At 29.8% G+C, this 25150-nt stretch overlaps 7 protein-coding genes across 16 annotated transcripts; 4 read left to right on the forward strand and 3 right to left on the reverse strand.

Moving 5' to 3' along the window:
- The first annotated feature begins 2685 nt into the window (after positions 1 to 2685).
- Positions 2686 to 7468, forward strand: LOC114878608 (probable ATP-dependent RNA helicase DHX34). Its single transcript, XM_029192625.2, has 14 exons — positions 2686 to 3573; positions 3663 to 3829; positions 3898 to 4104; positions 4172 to 4304; positions 4370 to 4751; positions 4815 to 5001; positions 5076 to 5270; positions 5342 to 5551; positions 5619 to 5987; positions 6052 to 6227; positions 6301 to 6411; positions 6622 to 6743; positions 6847 to 7105; positions 7183 to 7468. Exons 1-14 carry the CDS (start codon positions 2889 to 2891, stop codon positions 7457 to 7459), a joined length of 3480 nt encoding a protein of 1159 aa, XP_029048458.2. The 5' UTR covers positions 2686 to 2888; the 3' UTR covers positions 7460 to 7468.
- A 188-nt stretch (positions 7469 to 7656) lies between these two features.
- On the reverse strand, positions 7657 to 9170 carry LOC114878609 (GPI mannosyltransferase 2). The gene has a single exon (XM_029192627.2). The coding sequence runs from the start codon at positions 9130 to 9132 to the stop codon at positions 7663 to 7665; it is 1470 nt and encodes a 489-aa protein (XP_029048460.1). The 5' UTR covers positions 9133 to 9170; the 3' UTR covers positions 7657 to 7662.
- On the reverse strand, positions 7991 to 23657 carry LOC114878606 (protein polybromo-1). 9 transcript variants are annotated; one of them, XR_006829918.1, is made up of 29 exons: positions 23560 to 23657; positions 22121 to 22235; positions 21791 to 22036; positions 21581 to 21709; positions 21336 to 21515; positions 20816 to 21260; positions 20622 to 20734; positions 20451 to 20549; positions 20312 to 20374; positions 19951 to 20103; positions 19715 to 19882; positions 19469 to 19635; positions 19000 to 19294; positions 17907 to 18112; positions 17484 to 17823; positions 16817 to 17401; positions 16574 to 16731; positions 16333 to 16505; positions 16071 to 16243; positions 15886 to 15957; positions 14966 to 15148; positions 14630 to 14752; positions 14014 to 14257; positions 13798 to 13948; positions 13671 to 13720; positions 13436 to 13553; positions 10849 to 10946; positions 9177 to 9323; positions 7991 to 8054 (listed from the first exon to the last, which is right to left on the reverse strand). XR_006829918.1 is itself a non-coding variant. In XM_029192617.2 (27 exons), exons 1-27 carry the CDS (start codon positions 23589 to 23591, stop codon positions 13156 to 13158), a joined length of 4995 nt encoding a protein of 1664 aa, XP_029048450.1. In that variant the 5' UTR covers positions 23592 to 23655; the 3' UTR covers positions 12629 to 13155. The 9 variants fall into 9 exon arrangements, 8 of the variants coding, with proteins under 8 accessions (XP_029048450.1, XP_029048449.1, XP_029048451.1 ...); XM_029192617.2 differs by lacking the exons at positions 7991 to 8054; positions 9177 to 9323; positions 10849 to 10946 and adding an exon at positions 12629 to 13372 and having other exon boundaries at positions 19954 to 20103; positions 23560 to 23655; XM_029192616.2 differs by lacking the exons at positions 7991 to 8054; positions 9177 to 9323; positions 10849 to 10946 and adding an exon at positions 12629 to 13372 and having other exon boundaries at positions 23560 to 23655.
- LOC114878581 (pyruvate dehydrogenase E1 component subunit beta, mitochondrial-like) lies at positions 9584 to 10834 on the reverse strand. The gene has a single exon (XM_029192544.2). The coding sequence runs from the start codon at positions 10661 to 10663 to the stop codon at positions 9584 to 9586; it is 1080 nt and encodes a 359-aa protein (XP_029048377.1). The 5' UTR covers positions 10664 to 10834.
- On the forward strand, positions 11073 to 12781 carry LOC114878612 (succinate dehydrogenase assembly factor 4, mitochondrial-like). Its single transcript, XM_029192631.2, has 3 exons — positions 11073 to 11396; positions 11465 to 11557; positions 11667 to 12781. Exons 1-3 carry the CDS (start codon positions 11297 to 11299, stop codon positions 11834 to 11836), a joined length of 363 nt encoding a protein of 120 aa, XP_029048464.2. The 5' UTR covers positions 11073 to 11296; the 3' UTR covers positions 11837 to 12781.
- LOC114878615 lies at positions 12007 to 12781 on the forward strand. The gene is given in 2 exon segments (XM_029192635.2): positions 12007 to 12121; positions 12198 to 12781. Coding segments are annotated over 2 exon segments (435 nt in total). The 3' UTR covers positions 12518 to 12781.
- LOC114878611 lies at positions 23572 to 25125 on the forward strand. Of its 2 annotated transcripts, none has more exons than XM_029192629.1 (4): positions 23572 to 23661; positions 24099 to 24314; positions 24431 to 24623; positions 24778 to 25125. In XM_029192629.1, the coding sequence occupies exons 2-4, from the start codon at positions 24105 to 24107 to the stop codon at positions 24885 to 24887; spliced, it is 513 nt and encodes a 170-aa protein (XP_029048462.1). In that variant the 5' UTR covers positions 23572 to 23661; positions 24099 to 24104; the 3' UTR covers positions 24888 to 25125. The 2 variants fall into 2 exon arrangements, with proteins under 2 accessions (XP_029048462.1, XP_029048463.1); XM_029192630.2 differs by lacking the exon at positions 23572 to 23661 and adding an exon at positions 23729 to 23828.
- Positions 25126 to 25150: the final 25 nt, after the last annotated feature.

Here is a 25150-nt window from a genome sequence, read left to right on the forward strand (position 1 = left end):
CGAGCCAGCGTCAGATACTTTCAGGAGAATCGGGAAAATCCAGCAGAATAACACATTTTATACTGAAAGAATATACTAACTTATCTGTCTAATCAAATGTTAATAAATCTGGCAACAGATTTATTTTTGGACTGCTTTTCTTAAGTAATCAGAATTTCACCATTCTTCTGTACAGATCGTGTGTAGCAGTTTGTAGCAAATTCAAGATATTTTCGATATTATGTAGAATACACAACCGATCGAAAAATATTAAAAATCCAGGATATTTTGTGCCGTTTTTTATATGTTAAAGGCGATTGAAATGAAATAAATGACCAACAATGAATAGTATAATAAAGGTGATCGCTGTTCATCTATTTCCTTCCTACGATGTACAGGATTGCCTTGAAATAAGCAAGTGGCTCGGGACCGAACAGTTGCTTATTTCGAAGCAGAGACCACTTGCTTATTTCAAGGCAATCCTGTATTTCTTCCACAAGTGACGGTTTCCTAACAATTTACAGTACAGTAAAATCTGGATATTCATATGCAAGAGAGATTGGGATCCAAGCGAGGTGTCTAATCTCGACGCCAGCCAAGCGTGAACGTAGAAAGGGACAGGCAGTGGAGGAGAGAGAGAGAGGTCCAATGAACAAAGGAAAGAGCCGAAACATATCGGTGTGACTAATACTAATTCAGTTATAAAACATTTTTATTTTTGACTTTTCTTAAATGAAATTTTTACTAGCGCATTGGCCAGATTTTTCTGATTAAAATGATACCAAACACGATATAGTTTGAATTGTAATTACTTGCTAAAATTGATGTTAAAAGTAGACGAAAAGCCAGAGAGATCGAATCAAAACATTGCCTATATCCAAGCGAGGTGTCGAAGTTTGACCGAACGTCTTGCATATACTCAGGTTTTACTGTACTGTAAATTGTTAGGAAACCGTCTCTTGTGGAAGAAATACATCGTAGAAAAGAAATAGATGAACAGCGATCACCTTTATTACACTATTCACTGTTAGTCATTTATGTATTTCATTTCAATCGCCTTTAGCGTATAAAAAACGACACAAAATATCCTGGATTTTTAATATTTTTCGATCGGTTGTGTATTCTACATAATATCGAAAATATGTTGAGTTTGCTACAAACTACTACACACGATCCGTACAGGAGAATGGTAAAATTCTGTTTACTTCAGAAAAGCAGTCCGAAAATAAATCTGTTGCCAGATTTATTAACATTTTTTTAGACGGATAAGTTAGTATATTCTTTCAGTATAGAATGTGTTATGTTGCTGGATTTTGCCGATTCTCCTGACAGTGTCTGACGCTGGCAGAACGACACAGCTCGAGCGAGTTCTTGAATGCTGGAAAACGTAGAAAGGACAAATAGCGAAAGAGAAAGAGGTCCGAGAATTAAAGAGCCCGAAAAAAAACATTTGAGTGAGACAATATTAATTCAACCATAACTTTTTTATTTTTCATTTTTGCTAAATGAAACTTTTACCAATGTAATTGTAAGGTTCTTCTGATTAAAATAAGACCAAACACGACATAATTTGCATTATATTTACTTATTTATTTAAAACCTAATGCAAATATATAAAGTAACTATAATTCAAATTATGTCGTGTTTGATCTTGTTTTAATCGAAAAATTTCATCAATACGCTAGTGGAAGTTTCATTCAAAAGAAAAATCAGTCATTATAAAACAACGAAGCGAAAGTGCAGCATAAGTACACAAAAAAATAATAAGGTTTATAGCAAGCTTAACATTTTCTATTGTATTATGGTAATCACTATATTATTTGTTGTATTATAGGTAAGTAAAATATGCAATATCGTATAAGCGTGGACCAGGTGCAATAGTTGCAAGAAACCTGATATGTAGATAACAAATTAAATGAGGAATCAAATTGTATCTAATCCATCTTTCATTGTAATGACCATTCAGAGAATAAAATTATAATAGTTGTAAGGAATAAGAAATAAAACTAACAAACCGTTAAAGATTGAAATTTCTTTATATCCTTACAATTTAACCTAACCAATTTTCCTCGTATGTCTTCGGATTTACGTATTGTAATAGTTAGAATAACAGTAATATCTAATTGAAGAAATTACTTAAATATTAATAAAAAAAATATCAAAGAAAGATGCAGTTCAACTCCTTTTTTTAATTGCTTCCCAAGTTAATGTATTTCATAGTATTAATGTATTAAAAAAACGTTAATACATTAAGAATCAGAACTGAAACCGTAAAATCGGGATTCGAACTGATTCTCCTGGTTTCTTAATTCAGCCATATTGCCATGGACGAAATTATATTATTTTGTCGATTCCTCAATGCTGCTGCCACGTGCTTTAGCGGCTTGAGCATCGAGCCGATAACGTAGAAATGACGAGAGCAGCCGAACTCTGCTAAACCCGCAGAGCTCACACGGACACGTGGGACAACGCGCTTGTGTTAGATGAAACAACGGCGGTAGGGGAGTCACTGGGACGTCGTGGGACGTCGTGGAGAGGGTAAAAATTTGTCCCACGTCCCACGGTTCTGGCATCACTGGTGACGAGTGGAATTGGAAGGAGGCCCTCTATATATATGCCTAAGACTCCCCACCACTTATCTATAAGCGCCAACGCGGGAAAATTTGATTACATTTCATTTCGTTTATTATATACTGCATACGAAGACATAACAAATGTTACTCTATAACGTAATATATTTATACAATAATTATAATCCATAATAAAAATTTGATAAATAAAAGTGTCAATAATATTATATTCTTAAAAGATACATATATAAAAAAATTATTCTTATGTATTTAAGGTTACGTCATGAAAACGTTATAGGTAATAAGTTATAAGTTATAACATTCTTCTTTTACCACAGTATGAGCTCACAATACGAATATACTAATAAATTTAAACGTGAATATCAATATGACGATAGACGAAAGAAAAATAAAAGTAATAGTTCCAAATCACTGCCCAAACAAAGCTATAACCAAGAAATTATATCAACTGACAGAGAAGTAATTTATAAATCTGATAAAGATTATGATAGTTTCTGTTTCACTAAATACAAACATGAATTAAACAAAATATTCTCAGGGAATTTGAATACAGTACAGGATACTGATGACTTTTGGAAATTTGTTAATAAATATGAAACTGTACAAAAGAAACTTAATACTTCTGATACTGCAGTTAATTTTTCGTTGAATGATATTGGTGTACCAAAGATATATCACAAATTACATTGTATAAATTTCAAACTGAGTTTAAACTTTAATGAATTATTTGCACGTGTTCCTCCGACTGAAGCATTAACAAAGGAACAGTTATCAAGATTTCAGAACATAATAATTTTGTATTTAGATTTTAAACAGAAAGAAAAGTTTGCTAAATTGAAAAAGCTTAGAGAATCACAAGCAAATTTGCCAGTTTATCAGTATAAGCAAAAGATTATCGAAACAATAAAAAATGAAAGAGTAGTTATTATAGCTGGTGATACTGGTTGTGGAAAGTCCACTCAAGTACCACAGTATTTATATTCGGCAGGCTTTCAAAAAATTGGTAGGTGTTCAAATTACAATTTTAACCATGTGTGCTTTCAAATGTTTTTCCACAGAACATAATTATTGTATTAAAACAATTTTTTATAGCTTGTACGCAACCCAGGAGAATAGCTTGTATATCATTAGCCAAACGCGTTGCCTTTGAAACACTGACAGAGAATTGCAACCAGGTTGGATATCAAATTCGTTTTGAGAAACAAAGAAATCAAGATACTAAAATTACTTTTATAACAGAAGGACTTTTGTTAAGACAGGTAGAAATTATAATAAAGCTAAAAGTTCTATTAGTACTGCAAATACTAAAGCATTATGTTTTGTTTAGCTATCTGGAGAATCTACCATATTACCCTATGATGTAATTGTTTTGGATGAAGTACACGAACGTCATTTACATGGAGATTTTCTTCTTGGCATTATGAAGTGTATCATTAATCAAAAACAGGACTTAAAATTAGTGCTCATGTCTGCTACCATTAACATTGAACTTTTTGGTAATTACTTTGCAAAAGAGGATGTTAAAATAATACAGGTAAATCTTTAGTTTACAATTATTAATTAATTTTGAAACATTCTTACAATAATAATTTCTGTAATAGGTTCCTGGAAGATTATATCCCATTCAGTTATTATATAGACCTATTACCATAGAAGATTTTCGGTACAAAAATGATAGATTCAATCCAAGCCCTTATGTACAAATAATGCAAATGATTGATCAAAAATATCCAGGTAAAAAGTATTATTTGTTAAATACAGCTATTTTTAACCATATAATTAATAATTAGTAATTTCAGTTGATGAAAAAGGCGATTTGTTAATATTTCTAAGTGGAATGAGTGAAATTACTGCAGTTGTAGATGCAGCAAAAGAGTATAGTCAGAAGAAAAATAACTGGATTGTCTTACCGCTTCATAGCACTTTAGCTATCAGCGAACAAGACAAAGTATTCGATTACGTTCCTGAAGGAGTGAGAAAGTGTATCGTATCAACGAATATAGCTGAAACTTCTATTACTATAGATGGAATTAGATTTGTTGCTGATAGTGGAAAAGTAAAAGAAATGAGTTATGACCCCTCGTGTAAAATGCAACGGCTAAAGGAATTTTGGATTAGCAAAGCCAGTGCCGAGCAAAGGAAAGGAAGAGCTGGTAGAACTGGACCTGGAGTTTGTTATAGGTATATCAATAAATTATGTTATAGTTTTATAACATGTATTAATACGAGAATATTTCCATGTAGGTTATACTCGGAAGAAGAATATACGGGGTTAGAAAAATATTCAACTCCAGAATTACAACGCGTGCCTTTAGATTCCTTACTTTTACAAATGATAGCCATGGGACTTCCAGATGCGCGAAAATTTCCTTTTATAGAACCACCACCATCAGACAGTATAGAAAACTCTATTTTATCATTAAAAGAACATGTTAGTACATTTGATACTAGCCAAATAAATTGTACAAATCAAAGAATGAATAAAACATACATCTCTTATTATAGGGTGCACTTACAGATAATGAAAAGATAACGTGTATTGGAAAAACACTTGCACGTTTACCTGTTGATATAACAATAGGGAAAATGTTAATAATGGGTTCAGTTTTTCATCAGGTTGAACCAGTACTATCCTTGGCTGCCGCTTTAAGTATACAAACACCATTTACAAATAGAGCGTATAGAGATCCAGAATGTGAGGTAATAGAATGTAATTGATAAATTCTTAAAAATATTTTTAATTATATGTATACTAATTCAATGATTTAAAGACATCTAGAAAAAAATTGGAATCTGATCACGGTGACCCAATAACATTACTAAACGCATTCAGAGAATGGTTGGAAATGAAACAACAAAATTCTCAGGAATCTAGAAGTTCTGGCAATAGCAGTAGAAAATGGTGTAAAAGAAGAGGCTTGGAAGAACAAAGATTTTATGAAATGACGAAATTAAGAGCACAGTTTAAAGAACTACTTCAAGTAAATTAACATCCCCCAGTAGCATTGATTCATGAAATCCTTTTACTTTAACATTTATAATTTACAGGATTGTAGCTTATTAAAAAATCTTCCAGAACCAAATTCTTCCATGAGTAGTGCAGAGCGTGCAATTAGACATGGAGAACTGAAACTTTTAAAGTCTTTGAAAAGAACTTATAAGCAAAGTGAACCCAGAAAGCGAAAACAATTAAAATTGGAGACTTTTGATATACACTTAGAAGATAATGATAACGACGAAAAAGAAATTGACATAAAAGATGTTGAATTTCGTATGAGAAACGATCCAAGTCAAGTTCAAAATTTATTGGTCGCAGCTAGTGCATGCAGTTATAAGGATTTAACAATGTTAAAGTTAATATTGTGCAGTGGTTTATATCCACAATTTGCATGTGCCGATGAATTTAATTATTGTAAGGTAATGTTAATTTGTGCTTTTCAAGTAGTTGAACTATTTGCCGATGAATAACATAAATTTTCAGTCAATGAGTGAACAATTGTTTCATACAAAAGCAAAACCGTATATTGCCTTACATCCAATGAGCTTCTTTGGAAACCATCCACAAATACTACAGTTAGAAGAAACTGATATTGTATCAATATTAGGATTCAAAAGTAAAACTCCTGTTAGTCCAAAACATACAATATTAGCATATTTGTAAGTTTTTAATCATATTTTACATATCATTTCTACTTTAATCAAACGTATTAATTTATTGTACCATTGACAGATCTCTTTTAGAAACGACAAAGCCTTATTTAGTAAATACCCTTAGAATGCCTGCTGCACAAACGTTACTTCTGTTCGCACGTGAAATTGATACGAACAGTACATTTTCAATGTGAGTGTATAGCATATACAGTAAAACCTCTATAAGTCGTCACCCGGATAAGTCATTTTCCTTTCTTCGTCATTTTAAAATTTACATGGTTTCTACCCCGTTTAAGTCGTCAAAATTTCTCGGTCCCTTGAGTAACGATTTATCAAGGTTTTACTGTAATTAGGTTTAACAAGGATATATCAATGTTGTATTGCATTCTATGTTTTATAGAATTGTATGTGATTCCTGGTTAGCATTAGAATTTCCAGTACCTGATAGCGGTCAAACGTTATTAATGAAAGCTACTAAATTACGACACAAATGGGATTTTTTACTAAATCAACGCTTACAAGGTATTGTAAAAAAGTATTCAAATCCAGAAACAAAGTAGAAAGTTATTACTTAACTTAGATTAATGACTAAGTTTTAATATTAATTACCACAAATATTTTACAGAGCCAAACACAAATGATAATGAAAAACAAGATTTTAGTGAAATCGAGTATACGCTTACTCAAGAATTGATTGACTATATGCACACCACAGTTCCTTATACATTAAAACGACTTTTACCAGCCGATCTGAAGACAATCTATGTGGGAAGCACTGAAAACAACGTATCTATAGATCCTAATCCATTTCAGTCAGATTTTCAAGTAATTTCCAATTCAACTAAAGGGGGAGTTCATTTAACAAATACCATCACATATAATTGGTAAATTAATCCTAATTTATTTTTATGAATTAACAAGGTATAATTTAAAAACTCCATTAACTATAATTTATTTTTAGTTTGAAAGAAACTGAATGGAGTGATAAGCTTTTTTTAGAAATGTCAGAAACAGAATGGCAATGCCATAATTGTAATATGCAAGCAGTTCTTACAAGCATACAAAAGTTACAACATCAACAGTCCTGTAATAAGCAATATACAAAGGAAATTGAAAAGCCTTCTAACAATATTAAACGTAAATCCAATACACAGACTTACGAGTGTCCTGACTGCGAGCAAATACTGCATCTAACACCAATCGAAATACTTAAACACAAGAAGTCACATATTAAATGAATCTTTTTTTAAAAACTTTCCTATGAAACATATTTTGTATTTTAAATTATCATCACTCGTTTAATTATAATTGTGATAATTTACATTGGCTTATAATCTTTGTTATAAAATAATATTGTATATTACAATTTTGTACATGTTTGATATAATCATATATGGATCATATAAATAATAAATATTTAAATTATTCAACATGAAATAAATCATGTCCAGGGTAAGAAGTTCGAAAACATGAAACAACCTATAACTGTATATCCTAAACAGTACAATAGTATAAGTTTATCTTGTAAAGCATATTTTTTCTGTTTAAGGAAAAATACTTTCCATTTGGAACATGCATTTTCTTCGCTTTCATATGCCTCATCATTAATCGAATGAGGGGTATACGTTAAAGCACAATACCAATATAATAATGGACTTGCTGAACTTATCAAACGTGTGCTTACTTGAATGTGTACAAAAAAAATACAAAATACGGTCAAAAATAAACCATGACTAACAAATACTAACATTTCTATTGGATATTTCTTGATTTTTATCTGTTTTTCGTTTTCAATATTTGGAATAAATCCAAATGTATAAAAATATCTCTTATCTACAAAAAAGTATTCCTTAATACATCTAATCATAATATAAAGTATTGGAATTGCTAGAATAAAATTTGGTATTTGTTTTAATTCATAATAATTTAAAAATCCTACATTCCAATATTTTTTCTGTATGTAACCATATGCTACTGGAATTTTTAAACTGCACCACTCGCTATTGTTGCTACCTGATAATACTAAATTATTTTTTATACCATAATTAGTAATATGTTCAGGAATAAATGTGTAGTTTAAATTTGGAATACAAAATGTAATATAATTATACATTTGCAACAGAACAAATGGAATGATTGATATAATTATTGTATTAAACATTACACAGATGCTTCTTAAAGTTGTTATTTTGAATATAAATTGACATAATGTTTTTAATGAAAAATTTGTGTGCTTTATTAAATAACTATAGGCTAAATTTTGTAATCTAAAATATATAGGAAATCCAATATTAATCATACCATTTGATCTTGTAAGAATGGACAAACCTATTGGAAAAGATACGTACGGATCTAATTTAATAGATCTCAACATGCTATAAAATGATAAATAAGCAAATAAAGATTCTGTGTAAATAGCAGAAAAAAATATGGTAGCTGGATTTATACAATAAAAAATTGCTGCTCTGTAGGACGTATTTGTATTTTTTAATACCATCTTACTAAGATCATAAAACGTAACAGCAGATTTAATGAAACACACAAAATTAATCAATGTAGCTGCAAGAATGATAGAACTATGAAGATTCAATACAAAAAATATCTTTTTAATAGGAGTAGCAACAATTCGAATCAATAGAGGGTATAATGGATAAAAAGCTAAAGTGTTTTCATATGTGTAACCATATTTTGAAATATGTATAAAATATTCACCATCCCATCGCGTGAGACCGCTAAATAAATATGTAATTACATTATCGTATATTGAAACTTGTTCAGAATTACTTGTGAAACTTTTAAATGCATCTGCACAATGATCAGGGCATAGAATATTAAAAATAAATTGTAAAATTAAAATTACTATTCTACTAATTATTGCAAACCAAAATATCTTTCTTCTTGGACTGTACATTATTACTAAGTTGTGTATAAATACGTTCCTTTGATAATACTTACATTAATTATAACTTTGGTTCCATTATAACATTTTGTGGTAAAGTTATCAATGCACTTTATTCTTCTTAGTTTTCTGTTTTTTTATATGAAAACAGTATGGTTGTACATAAGGTATTCCTCTTCCTGTCTCTTTGGAGAAGTGCATAACTAAAACAAATATTGTAAATCATACCACATTAATACTTTTTCTTAGTATTACTTCATTGAATTAACAACGTTTCAAATTAACAACGTTAGTTAATAATTTTTTCAACATTAGTATTTTAAGAAACAAAATGAAAGATTATCACTTTTTAATACCATAGTCTTTTAAAAATATAATTTAATTTATACAATTTAATATATGTAAATATTTGTTAAACAATTGTTTAGAAAGTAAAATTTTATTTATAAAACACGTAATAAGTTTATGCTTTTACACCACAAACTTTTTTAGCAAAATCTGCAATATGGTGATCTTTGGGTACACATTCATATTCAATAGTTTCTGCATATGGCATAGGTACATCGATACCAGTACAACGAACAGCTGGTGCGTCAAGTTGAAAAAATACTGGATTTTCCATTACTGTTGCTACAATTTCAGAACCAACACCACATGTTGGCCATCCAAATTCTACGGTCATTAGTCTATGGGTTTTTGTAATTGATTTGAAAATTGTATCCCAATCTAGTGGTCTAAGAGAACGTAAATTAATCACTTCTGCTTCTATTCCTTGTCCCGCTAGGATTTCAGCTGCTTGCATCGTATAGAGAGTACTTTGGCCGTGTGACGTTAAAGTAATATCTTTACCAGGTTTTTCAATTTTAGCTTTACCAATAGGTATCGTAAAATCTTTGTCCATAGCTTCATCTGATACAGGAAATTCAAAATTATAAAGCATTTCACTTTCTAAAATCACAACTGGATCAGGATCTCTAACAGCAGCTTTTAAACATCCTCTATAATCTTCGCAAGTTGAAGGTGACATAACTTTTAAGCCAGGCACGCTCATATACCATGATGCAAAACACTGAGAATGTTGTGCTGCCAAACCTTTAGCATTACCATTTGGACCACGAAATACAATCGGTACAGGAATCTTTCCAGCAGTCATGTAAAAAGTTTTAGCAGCCCCATTTACTATACGATCAATAGCTTGTAATGAGAAATTAAATGTCATAAATTCACATATCGGTTTTAAACCAGCAAGTGCAGCCCCGATAGCTATACCACAAAAACCAGCTTCTGTTATAGGTGTGTCAACTAATCTTTTATCTCCATATTTTTTCCAAAGATCTTTTGTTACTTTATATGCACCATCATATTCTGCAACTTCTTCCCCCATAATAAATACTTTTTCATCACGAGCTAACTCTTCGTCAAGAGCTGAATTTAATGCATTTCTTATAGTCATTTTTTTAATAAATCTATAATTTTGTTTCCAAAAATTACATGATATATTTGACAGTATACTACTTCTCAAATAATGTAAAAATAACATCATAAATGGTATATTTAATAACTAAAAATATTTGGAAGAATGTATTAACATGTTCTTTCTCTCTTTTGATATAATTTGGTTTACGTATTACAATTGTAATCAATACTGTGATTAGTCTGGTGAAAAAATTTATAATGAAGTTTTAATAAACAAATAATATCAGTATACTGTTATTAATGAATGATTACCTGAACAAAAAAGAACAAATCTTCCTTTACGCAATGCTAATACGTTGAAGTTTCTACTTTATTAGGTATTTTGTTTATATTCCTTCATGTCCTTGAACCTGTAAACAAAAATTAAATTGAAATAATTATATTAAGTTACAATACAATTAGAATTAAAGATATAAACATTTTTAATGTTTATTATAATTACATTTCTTAAATTACCTCTTATATATGTTCAGAATATAAAACTAATGTGAAATTATTGATTACTATCTTATAAAAGATAACAATTGTATATATATTATATATAAGATGTATATATATTAAATTAAGTATTCACTAAGAAAAGCTTCAGTGATTAAAATTATCACTTTGCTACAAATCATCAATATACTATACATAATAATTTTATTATAGCTTTATGGTAACATAACCTTTCCTGTCATTGAAATAAAAAAAGCTTTTGATGGTTAGAATTATGTTTACTCCAAACGTCTTAAAATTTGGTGATTTATTAAAAGTAAATTATGAAATTAGAAAATCCTCAATCAAACTTTTCCACACACGTAAGTACTCTGCACTGCGAATACAATAGTAATTTAATGAATAGGATTAAATTCAGAATTTTTTTCAGAATTTCAAATACTGTTTTCAAAGGAAAATGAAACAACTGAAAGTCCAAGAATGCGCGAATTTAGAAAAAAGCTAAGGGAACGGACACCCATAGGTATATTATGAAGAAACATTTATTAAAAAATTATATTATTTTAATAAAATAACATTATATTAAAAAATAATATTATTTTAATAAAATAACATTATTTAATTGATGACAGAAAAATTAGAAGAACTGGAAGAAGGAAAACATCCTTATCAAGAAAAAGAACCTTTGAAACCATTTCCAAATGATATTAATCCAGAAACAGGTGAAATAGGAGGCCCACGTGGACCAGAACCAACTCGATATGGTGATTGGGAAAGAAAAGGCAGAGTAACAGATTTTTAGATGTAAAAATTCTGTATGCGTAGTTCCTATAGAACAATATCTAGTATTAAATAATACATGTATATATGTATGTATAATAGCATATTTTTATTAGATGTTTTGTTAAAACTATAACAAAAGAATAGCATAAAATTTCATTGCTCCTGCTATCATACTAATCAAATGTAAATATGCATATTTTAAAGCTAAATTTATTTTTAAATTGTGCTGGTTTCAGTAAGTTTAACTTTTTGAATAAAGTTTTGATGAATCAGCCAATTTTCAAATCCAGACAATTTGCAACAAGTATGAAGTGTACAAGTTTTAATTTGCAACCTAATAATTTTTATATTTTAACCGTTGTATATTTTATTATATTTAGCTACTTTATTACAAACTGAGAAATCAAATCCAGGTATTAAAAAAGAGGAATCAACAAGAATGAAACAGTTTCATAAGAAATTAAGATTGCAACCCATACCAAGTAAAATAAATACGAATTGTAAATAGTGTATAGATTACAGAAGATAGATTATTATAATCATTATAAATATGATAATAGGAGTACCGCCACGAGAACGATTTGTAGATTTGGTATTAGTAGAAACTAATCCAAAGAATGGAGAAGCAATAACAGATAGCGAGAAAGATCCAACAAAGTGGGGAGATTGGCAAAACGGTGGACGAGTGACCGACTTTTAATAAAAGATATTCCAGTTCATATATGATTTTGATTTGAAAATATAAATTAAAAACGCGGTATGACACGAAATAAACATTTATAGATATAGTAATATTCTCGTTCATATGAAATTGTTTTCTAAAGTGCATTATTTTATATTTACAATACAATTTCATATTACAATATGAATACAGAAATTTCCAAGTCACACTTTCATGATGCGCGATACACAAAATACAAAATTTGTTTATGAAAAGTTAAAATTAAAAATAGCGAAATATGTACACAGTGGTGATTCTTACATTATAGTTTCATCCTACTCCTAACAGATCCATAGATGATGTATTAAAAATAACATCCAAAACATCTTTAATGAAAGAATTAAAATTAATTGCTTTTCCAAACTGAATCATTTATGATTAATACAAAACAGATCTTTGTAAATTTCTTAACGAAGTCAATTTTCTAATGCTTTTACTTACAAACCGGAAATCAGTAGTGTTGTAAGTGCTGTAAAATGAGAAAAATGATCTGGAAGTACAGATACGCTCATATTCAAATAATAGTTTTTCAGTCTTTCATCTAGCATCGACGGACCTGAAAATTGTTTTAAGGTAGCATCGAATTTTAAAGATTATAGATCTTAACGAATTATAAGCTATAAAGTTTTATTGATGGCTAACACATCTCGCATCATCATGTTTTTGAGCGTCCATAAGGCGTTCACCACATTTCCATGGTTGCCTACACCGTTACCTAGCCATTCAACAGGTAATTTTGTTACATCAGGAATTTGTGTGTTATCAGGATTAGCATTCATTTGTTTATCCCAATTTGATATGTATCGGTTTTCTACATTTAATGCTTCAATGTATCTAAAGAAATAAATAATGTGTTTTTAAAAATTCACAAATTTGACTAAAATTATAAAAATTTACCGTAAGTAGGCATCTGAATGTAATACACGACTTGGTCTTGGAGGAACAGCAACGAACATTGGTTCAGGTTGCTTAACGACTGGTATGTTACTTGTTTGTGTCGCAGCTGCCGATGTTTCTATAATAAAATAAATGTACACATAAGAATACACAGAATATTAACATGTTCCCCGTTTTGCTTAGATGAAATTTATATTTTTATCGTTAAAGAGTTGAATTGTTAAAAACCAATTACCTGTTTCCATTGGTGGTAATACCGTTGGACCTTTTGATGCCATGTAGTTTCTAAAATAAAAATAATAAAAGATACTGAATGATGAATTTAAAAATACGTATTTATGGTATAGTAAGATTTAACATACTTGCTTCTCTCTGAAGGAGGTATGATGCGACCATTCGACTTAAGAATATGAACCTCTTTAACATGCCTTGCAAGTCTTTGTACACTTGGAAATGGAGGTACAGACTTTTTCGTACGACCACAACCTCGCCACTGGCATTGAAATTCTACATCTATCGAAACATATAAATCTTAAAACTTTATTCTTAATAGTATTAGAATAATATGATACACTTACCACTAGCGGCGTTAACAAAAGATGATTGAACATGACCATTTTGTTCGGCGATACAATGGTCGATACAATCAGTCATATCTTCAAATTGCCAGTCACAATTATCCCAACAACATTCGTATACTACATCTTGTAAAGCATTAGTGCCTACTGAAACAGCATTTCCTTTAAGTTGTCCCCCATCCTCGTTCATTTTAATTGCTCTCTCTTCCCAAGCCTGTTTCTCTCCTGCTGGCAATTTTCTCCACTGAAATTGAAAAAGGATATTTTGTACAATTTCTCCTTCTATTTTAATTAACATTTCAGAATGCAATATTTCAAACCTTTGCAAACCTAATCTACGGTATGTTCCAACAATTATTGCATACAATGTTTGTGTTCAAATAATAACTTTTATCACAGTAATAATATTTGCTGTTTTGGCGGGAAAATCGTAACGTACTTGAAAGAAAGATGAAGCATGCAGAATGACACAACACTCCCTCGACAATGTTTGATAAAAATAATTCGGTAACTTTCTTTATAATATTATGCTTGGAACCATTTAATCTGCATACTTTCCTTCTTCGATGAATTCTTATAGTAAACTAAAAATCAACAGTAAAAAATAAATAAATACCTCGTTACCAACAATTCTGCTAATCTCCCCAAAGGATGATTCAGGATTGTTTTGTGTAATCTGCGTTCGCATTTTACTCGAATATAAAATATAGCCCGTAACTAATTTCTTACCCGCCGTTTTCTAAACAGAGGAAAACACAAATTATAATGTCAACGTCTTACCGATATTATACCTTCACGGATAAAACATCTAATTGTCGTTCTAATGTTAAATAACAACGCTGAAACGGTGCAAAACAAAAAATATGCTGGCATATTTTTTTAAATAAATAAAATTAAAATGAAATAAATCAAATGAAACATATAATCAAAATAATGTCACGATAAGGCCTACCTTTTTAGTCGACACAGGTGTTTGAGTATTGGAGAGCACCGGTTGAGCTTCTGCAGATCCAACGGACGGTGGACCACCAGCGTCCATGCTGTCCTCCCCAACTCCTACTCCTACTCCCACTCCTAATCCTACTCCCATGCCTAGTACATCGGGTTCCAGCTTCGGTAACAATGGTGATGCCTCCTATACCATTTACGTTATGTTACGTTCATTATCCGTTACCGAATGTAATGTTATGAATATATATATGTATATATTTTCTTTTGATATCAATATAATAATTTTGTATAATCCTACCGATTACATAGACTTTTCTTAGTTACAGAAATTTACAAATATCAGTTGTAGTACAAGTTAAAGTATAGCAATAATGATATTATTTCAATAGTTCAATTTGATTTTTTGTCTATATTCTAAAACCTTGATATTAGTACTTTATGCATACATTCCATTTAAAGTAAAATGCTTGATTTTTACATTATTTGGGTTAGAGTGACATGGAAGCGAGACTTTTGGTGGTATTCTACGTACATCGTATATGTATGTACATACATATGGTAAACCCAACAGGTGCTCTGAATTGAAATCCACGAAAAATAATGTACTTCTATTAAATACTACATAGAAAAATATACTTTCACGAAAAGAAAAACATGTAAGAAAGAAAAAGAAAGAAAGAAAGAAAGTAAAATGAATATGCCGGCATAAGATGAAAAGCATGCTCAGATATATGAACTAGTACACAATATTTTTATCACATGCAAGTCATATTGCATATAGTGTATAGTCATAATTTAAGCTCATAATCTTTGGAATCATTATCAATTTGCATGTGAGCTTGCGTGTGATTTTAATAGAACATGCATTTCCGTAATATTGTTAACAGATGAAACTTAACAGTAGTTAATGATAGAAATTACCATTTCAAACTGAGTTGAGCTAGGAGTAACAGACTTGACTTGATTTTGCGTCTGAGCCACATCGCCCGGAACCTATAACACACACATCACATGCAAAGCAATTATATTCAGTTAGTTGCATATCAAATAACAGGCTACTTATTGTTATTAGACTTTTGTGTATGATATTACTCAAGTTTTCTCACCTTAGCAGGATTAATAGGCCTTCGGAAGAAATATATTTCATCTTCAGTTACTGCTGAACTATGATTTAATTTTTTTAAACCTTCTTGTCCAAGTTTTTTCATGAGGCTTTTACTTTCATCGTATAAAGATTCACAAATATATATATCATCTTCTGGAATCTCTGTGGGTCGACCTAAACAAACGTATCAATTTGAATAAAAGTATAAATGTTTCTATAAAATGCATACTTATTAATGTACTAGTACTAGTTCGTATACTTACTACAAATATATTCTCCATAGTCAAGAACAGCACACTTTCCAACAATGGCCACGATAGGATGAGTACCATCTACTGTAGATAGGAATAATTCTTGTTTATAAAATAATTTTGTAGGCGTATGTGGTACTTCTGCAGGCATTAACAACCATGGCCCCTTAAAGTAACACTTTCCGCTAAAAAAAAATTAAACAGTTGTTTGAATTTCTGTATACGATATTTATTTCTAAAATGTATCACTTACTCTTTTGTCGACCATATAGCATCGATTTGTGCAATTTGTTGCCTGCCCCCATCTGTTGCTACATAAACAAAATCTCCAGTTTTTACAGAACCCGCACATGTATTATATTGTTCATAATAAGTATTCTCCGTGTCTTCTGCATTATATAGTATCACATTCTATAAAACAGAAATAATTTTTAAAGCAAAAAATTACTATATCATATTGTAATGCTATGAACTGTTACGAATTTGAATTGCTCACAGGTCTTTCTTTTTCCGTCAATTTTTCTCCTTCTTCTAATTCAGCAATTTCTTCTTTATGCTTTTCTAATCTTTCTTTATAAACTGATATAACTCGCTTTGGTTCTAACGGTTTCTCTCTTGAAATTAATTTCAAATGATCCGGATCGAAATTCCACACTTTGATCTTTTTGAAAGCTCTCGCTTTCGTCGAGTATCGTGATTCACATACATAAACATCTTTTTCTATGAAACCTTCTGGTTGCATTCTAAAATAATCCTTAACACTTAAAACACAACACCTTCCAGCTACTTTAGCCAAAGGTACAGCGACATGGGCATCGCTTTTAAATAACTCTTTATCAAGAAATTTTCTAGATGCTACATGATAAGTTTCACTTGGTCTATAAAATAAATTGCCGTATAACATTTGTTGTCCTTCCGCATTAGTCCATAGCCGTTCTATAAGAACTACACTATACTCCATTCCTCGTTCTGTAGGTTCTATATACGCAAAATCACCCGCTCTATACACTTCTTGATTAAAACTCATTGAACCACCATTATCACTATTATTTCTCTCTGTGCTGGTATTTGTTTCAGCATCCTAAATAAACAAAATAAAAATACTTATAAATTTTTGTAATTTTTATAGAAAATTATATTTTATGACGTGAAGTATTATGTACTTTTGCCTCATTTCCATCGCAACTTTCATCTTCGTTGGGTAATGACAATTCTTGTTGTTGTTTTGCACGTTTCAATTCTGCGACCTGAGTAGAGAGATCTAAAAGTGTATAGTTCAGTGCAGGTGAGTGTAATAAATCTCCGCCACGAGTTACTTCATCGCGAGTACGTAAAAAAAATGCTTGAAGCTCCACGCTATCTTCAAATGGTTGTGAATCTGTACGTGATAATCTTCTAGCTCTTTCTAAACACGTAAATACGTCTTCTTGGAACCGGTCTAATCGCTTATACACTCCGCGATCTAATCTCCTTTTAATTAAATCCAACGATAATCCTCGTACCCTAATACATAAAAAGAATTTATTCAAACTGAACAGGTAATAAACAATTGTTAAGTAACGCAAATTAAATAAGAAATAACATACTTCTTTTCATCGATAATATCATGTTCTGGAAGTTCCGCCATAGAATCTGAGTAACATCTTCCTTCTTCATCTTGATGATTATAAAGAGCAGTAAAAATTGTTGCTAATATTTCTTGAACTGCAGCTGATACATCTGGTACACTTTCTTCATCTTCACTTAATTGTAACTTAGTTTGAAGAACTAATCGTTGCAAAATTAATGCGTCCTAGAATATCATTTTAATATTTCATAAATTATTAACGTTTTATAGATAAATAAAAATATCTACGAGAAGAGAATAATATATTGGAAAAAAAATAAGTTAACTGTTTACTTCTGCTTCATTTGTCTTGCATTTTTTTGATAAACGTTGATCTACTTCTTTATCTCTCATTAAACGAATAAAACAAGGTCGAACTTTTAGTGCTCTTTGTATAAAAATATTACTTTCATTGCTGGTGTCTCCTTGTTCAAACATTCTGAACAGAGCACACACACATGCACAAAAATCTTACAAAGCAGATCACTTCTATTATTATCTACTGAACACTTTTCCATGAACTTTGTGTATAATTACTTTGGTAAAATTACATATTCACGAAGAATTTATTATTATATTTATTCGCGGATAAAAATTATTTGTTATATGTTAAAATTTTTACGCGAAATTACATGAAACGACAAAGCTGCGGAGGAAGCTTACTTCGCGTAACCTCAAAAACTATGACCGTAAACACATCGAGCTTTCCATGTTTTAGCGCGAAATTTCAATTGAACCTTAATATCCACATTATTTTTACACACTATAGTAAAGATTCTATAAAATCAATTTAATCTGGGCTATAAATATAACAATAATTACATTTTTCGATAATATTTGAGGTCATTAACTAACGTAAAAGTAACTGTTATCAATTACGATAAATTCGTTACTCTATATAATTTATCTTTTCTTATATTTAGAATTATTAAAAAAAAAAAAAAAAAATAACAGACTATAACTTTTAAATAAATAAATCTTTGTTTCGTTTCGTTTCGAAATCAATATCATGATTTATTTAAAACTTTATTTTACTCTCAAATAAATATTTCAATATATATCGACATACAAACCTTATATATTTGTGAATCAGGCTCATTATATTTGCAAGCATTATCAAACATTAAGATGAAATCAGACACGAGTTCATCCAAATTGTCATATCCATTATTTTTCAGCGTAGAAGCAATTTTTTCCATATTCATTGGTTGTTTTATAACTTCATAATAATCGGGATACTCGTTTTTATTTGGCAATTTCATAAAAATTAAAGATAATTGTCTCCCTTTTGCATCGTGATAATCCTTTATAGTATCATACATAGTTTTCAATTTTTGTAAGTGTAATGGTACAACTTTTTTAGGTCTCCTATGTAATTGTAAAAATGTATATTACATTTTTACACATCAATCATGTTACAACCTTTGTAAATAAATTCTAATACATGTATATTTCTGTAGTCATATACAGGATGTCCCAAAAATCAAAAAGCTATCCCATGCCAAAACAATATTTTAGGACATATTTAAACATATTACATACCCAACATTACGAGTAGGCGTAGATGCACTGGATTTCGTAGGTTTCGGCGTGTCTGGCAAAGGACCTAACTCTTTCACTTTATCCATTAAAACTCTTTCCAAAGTATTTGCATCTTCATATATTAAAGAACCTTCTTCATTGTATTGACGACAGTTATTAAACATTAACTGATAAGAAAAATGCCATATAAAATACAGTAGTAAATATTTAATTAAATATATAAATATATACATGTATAAAATATACCTTGAAATCTTGTATCAATTCGTTTTCACTCTGATATTTTTCTGCTTTGATATTAGCTTCAATAGCTAACATATCAATAGGTTCTGCTATTACTTGATAATAATCTGGATATAATTTTTTTGAAGGCTTTTCCATGAACATTAACATTGGTTGCCGTCCATCTTCGCACTGTAATACAACAAAGAACTCTATATTGATAAGCTTCAGTTTCAGTATTTAAGATTGGAATTACTTACAACGTATTCCATAACACATTTAACCAATGCATACAATCTCTTTTTCAACGGAATATTGTCTTTATATTTTCCACGTGTTAATAGATTTGAAGCACGTTTAATAAGTTTAGGTTGATGAGAACTATTTTCAAATTCACTATCTGAATCTGAATCCTAAATGCAATATAAAACATGTAAAATTTATACACAATTTATTTAGTATAAAAAAACAATTTGTGTTAATATAATCTTTTATATAATATTGATTGATATTTCAGCACATTAAATATTCTAATGTGCTAAAATCTATTACAATTCAATTGTAAAAGAAATTATATAATTAAAGAAAAATACGTTCTTACCTCGACAGAGTTTTATTTACCTGATCAAATTCTAATAATTCTTGCACTTTCTCCTGCATAATCTTTTGTAGTTTTACAGCACACTTTAACACAAAGCAATAAAAGTAAGTAATATAAGTTAAGAACATAGATAGATTTAAATCAATTAATATACATTACCTTGTATAATCTAGATGTATGAATATTATATTTCTTTGCATTTTCAAACATAATATTCATGTCACCAGCTACTTCACTAACAGTACCATATTCACCTTTCTAAAATAACGAAAAATTAAGTAACAGTAATTTTGAAAAGGTGAGATTATTATTTTTTTTTTTCTTCACTACCTTTATCTTCGTACGAATTTGTAATAAAGAAATAGGATTCTTAATCATTTTATAATAATCAGGATATAATCTCTTCGATGGCAGTTTCCAAAAATATTCACTCATTCTAACTCCTATGCAAGGAACAAAAATATTACTAATACTATTATCATAAAACGTTGTAACATTAGAGGTATTGTAAACCATTTAAATACCTTGATTGTTAGGTGCTGTTCTTATAGTCTGAAACAGCTGCCATTGTGGATTGTCAGCTTCTTCAGTTTCTGCAGGTTCCTCTTCTTCGTCATCACTTTCTTCATCTTCGTCTGGCAACGACGCAGTTTGGGCTATTAAAGATTGTGCCATTGTACGACTTCCTCTTTTACTTCGTGTCGATGGCGCAGTTGTCGCAATTTTTGGAATACTGCTACTTATTCCGGTATCTTGTTTTCTTGTTGCAGCGGTAATAATCTTTTTTAAAAGCTTAGCATCTTTATAAATTTGTGAACCAGGTTCATTAAATTGACAAGCATTACGACACATTAACATTAAATCTTTTTCCATATCTGAAATAGTATTATAAGCTCCTTCTTGAATTTTTCTTGCAACTGTTTTTAGATCTACCGGCGTCTCGATCACATCGTAATATTCTGGATATAACTGGAAATGTAAGATTGTTCATACGATATTTCAGTTTCGAAAAATGTTGACATTTCACCGGTAAAAAGTTATTACCTTTTTAGATGGTTTCAGTTGAAACATTGTGTGTAATGGCCTGTTATTATCAGCTGGATCTGTTGCTGTCATAACTGCAGCAAATAAGTCTTCAAATTGTTGCATTGTCTCTTCATCAGGATTCGTAGAACTTTCAGATGTATCTTCCGCATCTTCTTGCTTTAATGTAGCTTTTCGAGCCTGTATAATTAATTTTATACAAATTATTAATTATAATATGCACATAGTTTTATGCCGTTACCCACCAGTCGTGCTACTTTTAGAATAAGTTTTCCTTTGGGTTCTGGATCTTCATATTCTTCCATAATACGGTTTTTTGTATTTACACATAATTCCCAAAGTTCAGTGGCATCTTTGTATTCAGGAGATGTACGCTACATTTAAAAAATGATTATAATCAAGATATTAATCTATGTCGATATAGATGTACATTAATTTGATTCAACATATATTACCATATAAAAAGCTTTTGCATTGTTAACCATAAGTTGAATATCAGCAGCTAAATCATCCATATCCCTATATTCATCTGTTTTCAGTTTTTGCTGAACCTTTAATAGGTCTATAGGATTTGTTACAACTTCATAATATCCTGGTTCTTGTCGACGTTTAGGCACACGTATGAATGCGTCACACAATAGCGTTCCATCTTCCTTTTTTTGATTTCTCAACACATCATACAATTGTTGACACAAGTCACTCTAAACATTGTAAATCAAATAAATGTTAAGATTCAATTTTCAATTCATTTTATATATTTAAGGATCTACAATAAAACAACTTACAGGGTCCAATTTTTTTCGTCTCTTTGTTGGTTCACGTGGTATATCATCCCCATCATCTTCTGTTCCTCTACTTGCAACTGAAGATGTTCTACGGCGCTTGTTCATTTTAAGTAATCTTAAAGAAGTATAAAAAATCAATATGTGAATAGACATAAAAACAGTAATATTTGAAATTAATATACAGCTACTGTATTACAATTCTTTATTTCAGTCATAATGTCATAAAGAATATACACAGGACAGACTAACTGCATGTTATGCCTAGCTAATACAATATAATTACATCACTTTAATGCAGATGATTAAAATGTAATTGAAAATTCAATGAAAAGAATTTTATATACAATATGTCAATTTACTAAATATGTTATTTCACAAAGAAATTCCTTGGCGTACTTATTCGGTATGAAAATAACCGAGATACACAACCGCAGCTAAGAAATTCTTGTCGCCATGATATGTCGCCACTGTGCTTTAAAATGCAGAAACATACAGCATTTCAATTTTTAGCTATAACTTAATATTACAATCGACCCTGCTTTACTTGTAATGTAACACAAAAATTGGGACACACTCACATTTAAATAACCGATGGAATAACTAAAGAATATTATCGTTTTACAATAAATGCTTGCCTAACTAAAATTTGCCGCCATATCAAAACCTCACTGAATCTTTGAACAGAACTTGCCTACAAATATCATTTATCTCTTAAGGCACTGCTGTTATTGTTCACCTGAAATTTTCACTTACCGTTAAAGTATGTATAAAAAGTTTTTCATTAATATACAACATGTAAAATAAAAACGTTATAAATGTATTACACTTTTCATATGCAACGTACAATGACACACGACTTGGCTAACGCCATGCCGTAAGCAACCGCGGGTTTATATCCGCACAACCTATACGATCCTATAGGCAGAATTAGAGACTATTTTATGTAACTTTTCGTATATAAATTCACCTAGTCGATAAGGTAGATGCATTTCAACTTTTTATTAAAATTTTGCAAAATGTCTAATAATAAATTTAAAAAAAATATTTGAAAATGTATACATATGTATTACTAACATCTATCATATCAAAATTTACAATACAGAAAAGTGTTTTGTACGTTGCATTAATTATAGAAAATTACAATTTCACTTGTTAATTAATTTCATTGAAATAACAGTATTATTGATACGAAGTTAAAATCTATCGTTTAATATAAAATAAATTATGTGTTTAACGAAATAAACATATTTCTTTTCTACGAAGATGTAACATTTAATGAAATAGTGTTTCTTAGAACATAATTTAAAATTTTTCACGAATAAACTGAACCATCATCATAGTCGTTTAAATACTAATTGTCAGATACGAATTACATATCGATAGTTTATTTATATATATATATATACACATGCATACATATTAAGTACTTATGCACGTACAATGCATTACCCATACGAATATACCGAACCATGATCTAACCCACTCCACTGTACAACGTAGTAGCCATATTACGTTTCCTTACATCTGGGTTTGCAAAAAAAGTAAGTTCTCACTTACTTTGTTAATAATTGCGTGTAATATTGAGTAATATTACATTATCATACAATAATGTATTATTTCTGATAAGTTAAAACATATATCATTTTAATTTTTACATACTTTTCGTGCAATTGAGTGTTAGATAACCACCGAACGAGATGATCAATATGTAATATAGAAAAATTATAGTGTTTTTATATATTTTTTAATTTCATGCTGTTGTAAATTACATTAATATTTCAAAAGTATTTAAATATTTTATCAATAATATTTCGTATCTAAAAGTTTTTATACTTCGTTTTTTAATATAATCACATATCTCGTATCAATAAAGCTTAAACAAGGGATTGACTTTTTCAAAATATTAGATAATATGGATATTTATGAAAGATGAAATATAAAAAATTTTACACATCATTAAATAATCTTATTATTTCAGTACACAATGGCTAACAAGTTATTCCTCTTCCGTTTACGACAAAGTGTACCATATATGTGTACCCGTGGAATGGCTTTGCCTGGTCCAGTATTCCCAGATAAAATTGGTAATCGGGATATAGTAGGCAATGGATACAATGGGGAACCTACCTACTTAGATCGAGTTGATTTTCCTATGCCTGCTATTCGATTCAAAGCAAATACCCCAGATGTCATGGTAAAATAATTTGTATAATTGTAAATTTCCAAATATAATTGACAAAATATAGCTGTTATATGTTTTTCATTAACAAATTAAATGTTTCATTATTTTTTATATTAATCTTTATGTAGGCATTAAGAGAGAAAGAAAAGGGTGATTGGAAAAAATTATCAATAGAAGAGAAGAAAGCATTATATCGTGCCAGTTATCGTCAAACATTTAGTGAATTCCTAGCCCCATCAGGTGATTGGAAAGCATGTCTTGGATATACATTAATGGGATGTGCCTTCAGTATTTGGTTGTTCATGTTCCTTAAAACATATGGTAAGTTAAATTCTATACATATTATGTATCAAACTGTGATCTATAGTTTATAAATATAGTAAATTGAAAAAGACGAATTGATTAAGTTAATAATTTAAAATAGTAATATCCTACTTTAATATTCACTATTAAATAATTTCATTAAATTCTATAGCATACCCACCATTACCAGAATCATTTAGCGAAGAAAGTAGACTTGCACAACTGGAACGTATGCAAATACTTGAAGTCAATCCTATAACTGGAATTAGTTCTAAAAAATAAATTATCTTGGTATAAAAATATAGTAAAGAAAAAATACAGTTTATTGTACAGTAACAGTTACAAAAATGTTCTGTATATGCTTAGTGAAACAAAATTTTAATAAATTATTACTACCAAATTAAAGGGATTTTGAAGTATAACACCTGTGTTCTAAATAAATTAGAAATAGAACATAAGCAATATATATTGTACATTCTATACCAAATATTAAACATTTATCATTTTTATTATTTCTTAATTTTTCTGAATTATTCTTTACCTAG

The sequence above is a fragment of the Osmia bicornis genome, chromosome 11 (assembly GCF_907164935.1).
Source record: "Osmia bicornis bicornis chromosome 11, iOsmBic2.1, whole genome shotgun sequence".
Classification (NCBI taxonomy): Eukaryota; Metazoa; Arthropoda; class Insecta; order Hymenoptera; family Megachilidae; genus Osmia; species Osmia bicornis.